At 32.5% G+C, this 7,150-nt stretch overlaps 1 protein-coding gene across 2 annotated transcripts in view; it reads left to right on the forward strand.

Moving 5' to 3' along the window:
* Positions 1–918: 918 nt before the first annotated feature.
* The window catches only part of LOC125844999 (uncharacterized), a 19,095-nt gene continuing 12,863 nt past the window's right edge, over positions 919–7,150 (forward strand). Inside the window, exons 1-2 of one of the 2 annotated variants that reach the window (XM_049524368.1) lie at positions 919–1,123; positions 2,592–2,697. In XM_049524368.1, the coding sequence (XP_049380325.1) occupies positions 935–1,123; positions 2,592–2,697 (295 nt within the window). In that variant the 5' untranslated portion in view covers positions 919–934. The remainder of the gene's footprint in view (positions 1,124–2,591; positions 2,698–7,150) is intronic. The other variant, XM_049524369.1, reaches the window with a different exon arrangement.

The following is a 7,150-nucleotide window of genomic DNA, read 5'->3' on the forward strand; positions in this document are numbered from 1 at the left end:
TATAAATGCATGTGTTGTGTTTAAATTTTATTATGTCATATTAAAGAGCTGGTGATAGTGGGGTAACCCTTGGTGAATCAATTGATACACAATAATGTGTGTATATACACAGACCGATACTCAAATTTAATCTTAATTTCAAATTGATACTTAAATTATTTAGTGACTAAGTAGATACACTTATTCTTGGCTCAATTGGATCTCGTGAACTCTTTACACTGATATGTCCTTTCCTCTTTATCCTCTAATACACATCATTTTCACCTCATCATCGTTGCTCCCATCACACCCCTACTCTCACTTCCACCTTCCATAATATTTATCTAAATCTAAACTGTGAGTCTCTCTTCTACTTTTTTCAAAAGAACTCGCCTCGAAGTTATCATCTCCTTTTTTTCCCTTTTTGGGTATACCAAAATAATTTTTTTTTAAAAAAATTTAATTTCTTTCCTAAGCTATATGACTTAAATTTGCTGGGAGAATAAACTTCACTTTCTTGAATGTATCTTTTCATATAAGCAAATTTTCTTCATGTGACCTTTTATTCATTAAAAAATTCACACATTACATTGCCCCTTTATTTTGCTATTTTTAGACCTTGTTTAACGATTCATAATTAATATTAACCTTCATCTTACTGCACAAGGAAGAGATCAAACTCGTTAATTTTAAAAGTTTTGAGGGAAATTTTGTAATTATCTCAAACTTTGAGGACTGAATTAAAATTTCATATTATTTAAACGACTCCGTCAAAAGAGACGGTTGCATCAAATCAAATTGGCGGTCTACAATACCATAAAATAAACCTCACCACACAGGATCATTCCTCCGTACGAATCGTGTTTCGCAATTTTCCCACCCATTTCGACCTCTATTTTAGATGTTGAATTGAACAATTTCCCTCTCAAATCTCCATCTTCAACCTTGAGCGAAAATGCCGATTGAGATGCTAAAAGGGCTGCCATTTTCAGTAGATACATGGAGTTCGAAGTCGAGCACCAAGAGGCATCATTTCTTAACACATGCTCATAAGGATCACACTCAAGGGATTTGTATTTATGGTTCATATCCAATTTATTGTTCCCGTCTTACCAGAACTCTTGTTTTACAGCATTTTCCTCAGGTACTCTTTTTTTTTTTTTTTTGGATTTTCGATCAGATTTCTGCAATCAATCGCCTGAAAAGTAATAAGTACTATTTGTTACTATTTCTATCTCAATTTAATGTGGTGCTTTTAGTTTTTTCGAGATTGGAACTATGTGAATTTTGATCAATATTTTAAAATGTAAATTTTCATCATATTTGATGAGATAGGATAAAATCACTGGACTCGTAATATGGCTTTGGCAATCATTTGTTGGATATTTGTTGGCACAATTGCTTGTTCGCAACTTGAATTTTATTATTACAAAGTAAAATCTGCTTCGGTCTTACAATTCTTACACACAATTTTTTGCTATCTCTTAGTTCTCACTTGATCAGTCACTTTTTGTTTTCTTAGTTGCTTGCTTATAACTCAAATGACCACTTCTATTTATAGGTGGTGATGGAAGAATCTGACTATAAGATTAATTACTTCTCTATTCTAGAATGTTCCTCAAACTACTTATTTTTAGAACTACTCTTTCAGACTTTTCTATGTAGAACACTCATTCCGGAGATATTCCTTTAATTCTCTATAACTCTTAAATATTGTTGATTCTTTTTGAAATATCTTAAATATTAATTAAGTTGGTGATGAATTCTTAATATCCTTCCCTTAAATTAGCTTTTGGAGTTGAGTTAGCCGTTAGATTCATGAAAAGTGATAATCCTTGAACTACTTATATGACTTGGACAATCTTTTGGGTGAGTTACGCTCAAGGTCCATTTAACATGGTATTAAAGCCAGGCATCTGATTTGGCCCCCGGATAGATTGTTCACGCCCTGCCTGGCGGGCACGCCGTGCCCTGGGACCGGACCATGTTCGGTCATGTGGGTTTGATGAGTAGGGATAAATCCTGGGACTCCTTATATGGTTTGGAAAATCCTCCCTCTTGAACTAACTTTTGCGGTTGAGTTAGGCTCAAGGTTCATTTAACAATATTGACATGAGAAGAATTACAATTACATTACCTTTCGTATAGTGTTTGAATATCTAAATTTTAATTTTAAAATATCAAGTTCATCTAATCCAATTTAGTTTTAAAGATTAATCAACTTGACTCTCGAAAAGCTAAAAGTACCACATAAATTTAGGTCACGGAGGGAGTAGTAATAATTGTACTACCTAGTGGTGAGACTTGAATCAAGCCAAATTGAAGGAAGAATATGGAAGCTCTTACGAGCCACATGCATTTTCTACAAGACGTGCGACGTATAAAACTAGTAGTTCAAAACATAAATTTACACGATTTTAGAATACAAATGTTCCTTATCATTTGCATACCTGTGATGACTCAATAGCTTGTAATCTTGTATTAGAGGGAGTATTGGAGATGACCTGTATGTTGTTGATGGAATTTGAGTTTGGTTCTTTTGTCTGTTACTTGTTATTTTTTGTTTTCTCAATGTGGTTTGGAAATGTTGAAATGTCACTTGTTTTGGACAGCTTGATGGATCATTTTTTGTGGGTATTGAGGTTGGGCAATGTATAGTGATCAAGGACCCTGATGGTGATTTCACGGTTACTGCCCTTGATGCCAATCATTGCCCAGGTGTGTTTATGAATTTGCAGTGAGGACTTAAATCTTTCCTTTTTCACCTTTTTCCGTTTTTCTTATTTCTGTTTTCCAGTATCTTTTTGAGCTCAGACAATTCTTTCTAGTTATATTTTTTTCTCGGAAGTTCTGTTCTATTCATATTTGTTGGGTTTTAAAAGGTGTGAATGGAAAATGAAGAGTTGCGACTTTTATGAAGAGTTGTGACTTTGATGAAAAGTTGCGACTATTATGAAGAGTTGTGACTTTTATCAAAAGTTGCGACTTTTATCAAAAGTTGCGACTTTTATGAAAAGTTGTGACTTTTATGAAAGGTGGTGACCTTTTCGAAAGATTGTGACTTTTTAAAGGTTTGTGACCTTTTCGGTAAGGCAAAATAAGAACCGTTTCACACTACCCTCTGTTTTCTATAAATTGAGGAATTTCCTCTCATTTTAATATAACCAATTTATGGACTTCTTCTTCTACTATTAAATCTAGTATTCTAAGTGTACTTTACTGCCGTTGAGTGGCTCACTGACACCAGCGTTTTGGGTATCAATACACTGGTGATTGAGATCATTCTATCCTGGGAGGACATATTCCAAATCAAACCTCGGTTACTAGAGGGGAATAATTTCCTTAAGGGGACACTGTGCATTCAGTGGGCTTGATCTTCTTTTTGTTTTTCCAGATTCTGGTATGTGTTACAGATTTTAGATTTGTGAATTAATTTATGTTCTTCTGTTCTTCACTGGTTCATTAAACTTTGGTAACTTTGTGTTTCTGCAAAGTTTGTTGGAATCAGTAAGATTCTTTAAATACAGATTGGCAACAATTCTTCTTTAAGAAAAAATATTTCGTATATTTTTTCTAATCTGTTTCTGATTCTAGTTTCTCTACTAGTTTTAATTTTCTAGTTGTGAAAATGTTCTTAAAATTTTATTGTGTCTTACCAAGTTCTTCAAAGTTTTGTTCTAAGTATCTTAGGAATACAGGATGAACAACAATCTTAAGAAAATTACTATACTGTTGGTATTTCTTGTAATCTACTGATTGAGAATAATAGATCATGGAAGTAGAAGATTAATGCATTACTACTCCAGAATTCGGTGCTTTGTTTAGCAAGGTCGAAGTGAGAATGTACAGAAAAAGTAGTGGTATTCCGGTTAAAGATTACACCAAGTAACCTTCTTATTATTTTGTCTAAGGAGGAAAATAGTTTCTAAGAGTTAACAACTTTGATTTTTTATCATGTGTATCTTTGGAAAATGATATGCAAACCATATATTGTGGAATGAATTTTGCTTGGCAAATAGTGTTGCCTTTAAAATTCTTTAGTTTGCAAAATGAGAGATGCATATTTTTATTTGATAAAATAGTATGTCAAAATGTTATAGTTGGAAGGCTATTGAAAATAAAAACATTTCTATGTGATAAAGAATATGTTTATTTCTGCTTGGAGACGAAAAAAAAACTTTTGTTGTTATGTGAAATTTGATTGTGTCTGATTTTTGTAGATTAAAAACTTTTGTAGTTTCTACTCTGGATAAATCAGACTATGCAATTGGTTTGAAAAATATGAAAACTTCACATAATAAGTCAATGTTGTACTTTTGACTTTCTATAAACTTCACTGTTATATAGAAACAAATTGTACAAGAAAAATTTGTCTTTATTGTTAGTATTCTAAATACGAAGTGGTATGTCTATTTGTGATAGAGGGAAAAATATCAGTGACTTAGAGTTTGTGATTTCGTGCCTCTATGGAATGAACTTTGGCACTATGTAAAGATTGTCAAAAAGAATTGAAGCAATATAATTCTTTTGTAGAATAATATTTCCAAAAGAGGTTTCATACTGCCAATGACATTTTGATAGTTTGGGAAAATATGTGGAAAAACTATTTTCAAATACTTGAAAATATTTTTGAGATCACATTTAAAATGTGGGGGTTCTTTGCTTATGATAAAGATAAAATTAGACTTGGTGTCTAATTTAATTTTGGAGCAAAAGATATGAAACTCAATGATACTTTTGTATTATGTTAGACCCACAAAATTCTTGGAGTATATTCGGTATTGTGGTTGTTTAGTTTCTCTATTACTAGTATATGATATGATGTAACTAGTATGAAACTGCCAAATTATATATATACTTGTTCAAAATAATTGTGTTCTTTTATGAAAAAGTGTCACTTAAAATATTGTGATTTTTTATGAAAAGATATGTCTATTATAATAAAAGTATTTGCATAGACATGAATATTGGTGAATAGTTATTCGTTATGTTTTGTAAAAGAAACATTTGGACTATATTGCCTTTATTGGACTTAATGAAACTTTGTTCATGGGTAGTTCTATAACAATCAAATTGAAAGTTATGGAAAGGTCCTGCTGAAAAGGGAATTTGACAAGGTGATGACTCTAAACAATGTTTGTGTCATACAAAATTGTAAGAAATAGGAACAAATATCTGTGAGAAAAAGCTACCTCGCGGAGAGCTTTTCAAACTCAATATTTTTATTTGTTCTAACTTGTTTGAGTCAAACTGTTTGTGACATGAACACTTGGGACATGTCAATTACAAAACCTTGTAAGGAAAATTGATCAACTTAGAAGTTTTGTCTAACTTTGAGTGCAATAAATACAAAATGTCAAGTTTGTGTGAAATCTAAGTATGCTGAGCATTCTTATAAATCTGTTGAAAGGAATTCTAATCCCTTAGAATTGATTTACACTGACATTTGCGATATGAAGTCAACACCATCTCGTGGTGGAAAAAAGTATTTCGTAACTTTTATTGACAATTGCATTAGAAACGACTATATCTATTTGCTGAATGGTAAGGATGGAGCAATAGAAACGTCTAGACAATATCATATTGAAGTTGAAAATCAGTTGGAAAAAAGATAAAAAGTGATAGGGATGGAGAGTATAAATCTCATTTTGCAGAAATATGTTTGAAAAGTGGAATTATCCATCAAACTGCTGCCCTATTCACCTAAATCTAATGGGGAAAAAAAACTGAACTTTGAAGGAAATGATCAATGCATTACTTATAAGTTCTGGTTTACCACAAAACTTGTGTGGAGGAACTATCCTTACTGCAAAAGGGAACAACAAAAAGTTTTGCCTTTTCATAAAGAAAGCAATAAAAAGTTTTGTTTTTCCAGGACACAATCTATTCCATATGAGAAATGGAAATGAAGGAAATCCAACTTGAAATATTTCAAAGTGTGGGGGCGTCTAGCCAAAGTCCAAGTTCCTATTCCTAAAAGGATTAAAATAGGACCTAAGACAGTGAACTGTAATAATAGACTTAGTAGTCTAGTGAAAGGTCTAAACGACCTTGGAAAGAACAACAGAAGAATGTACTTAATAAAGAGATCCCGAGGTGTAGTAAATGTCAAAGGACATCTACTTTCTTCGAATATGATTTTGTAACATTTCTTGTGTCTTCTGTAGACTCATCCTTTTGGACATATGGTGTTAATAGTGAGATTGGTTCAATCTTGAGCAATCCTATTGGAAGTTGGTTGATCTTCCCCCAGGAAATAAACTTTTGGGTTCAAAGTGAATCTTCAAAAGGAAAATGAAAGTCGATGGAACTGTTGACAGATATAAAACAAGACAAAAACAAGGTCTTGATCTTTTCGACACATACTCACCAGTAACTAGAATTACATTCATTTGGATGTTAATTGTGTTAGTTGTGGTATATGACCTCCAAATTCATCAAATGAATGTGAAAACAACTCTCTTAAATGGAGAATTGGAGGAAGAAATTTACATGGAACAACCCGAGGGTTTTGTGGTTCCTGGTAAAGAAAAGAAAGTGTGCGAACTTGTTAAGTCACTTTATGGACTAAAACAAGCGCCCAAACAATGACATAAGATATTTGACCAAACTATGTTGGTAAATGGATTTAAGAATGATGGAAATGATAAATGTGTTTACATTAAAATCACTAGGTCATTGTTTGTTTGTATAATTGGTGATATGTTGATCATCAATGGAGACACTAATGACATAAATGCTACTAAACGTATGCTAGAAAGCAAGTTTGGAATGAAAAATCTTGGAGTAGCTGATGCGATCTTAGGTATAAGAATCCTTAGAACTCCATAATGTTTAGCATATTTGCGGTCTCATTGCATTGAAACGGTACTTGACTAGTTCAAATATTTGGATTTCAATATTGTCAAGTCTCCAATAAATGTGAGCTTTGCATTTCAAAATAGTGAAGGCAAAAGTGACTCACAATTGGATTATGCTAGAGTATTGGGAAGTATGATGTCTATCACGAAGTGTACGCGATTAGATATAGCATTTGCTATTAATGAACTGAGTCGGTTCACGAGTGATCCCAATCGAACTCATTATATGACAATGAAAAGAGTTTTAGAGTATTTAAGAAATACTTAAAACTATGTCTTGCATTATAACAATATCAAGCAGTATTGAAAGG

Source organism: Solanum stenotomum, chromosome 11, assembly GCF_019186545.1.
Source record: "Solanum stenotomum isolate F172 chromosome 11, ASM1918654v1, whole genome shotgun sequence".
In the NCBI taxonomy this organism is placed as follows: domain Eukaryota; kingdom Viridiplantae; phylum Streptophyta; class Magnoliopsida; order Solanales; family Solanaceae; genus Solanum; species Solanum stenotomum.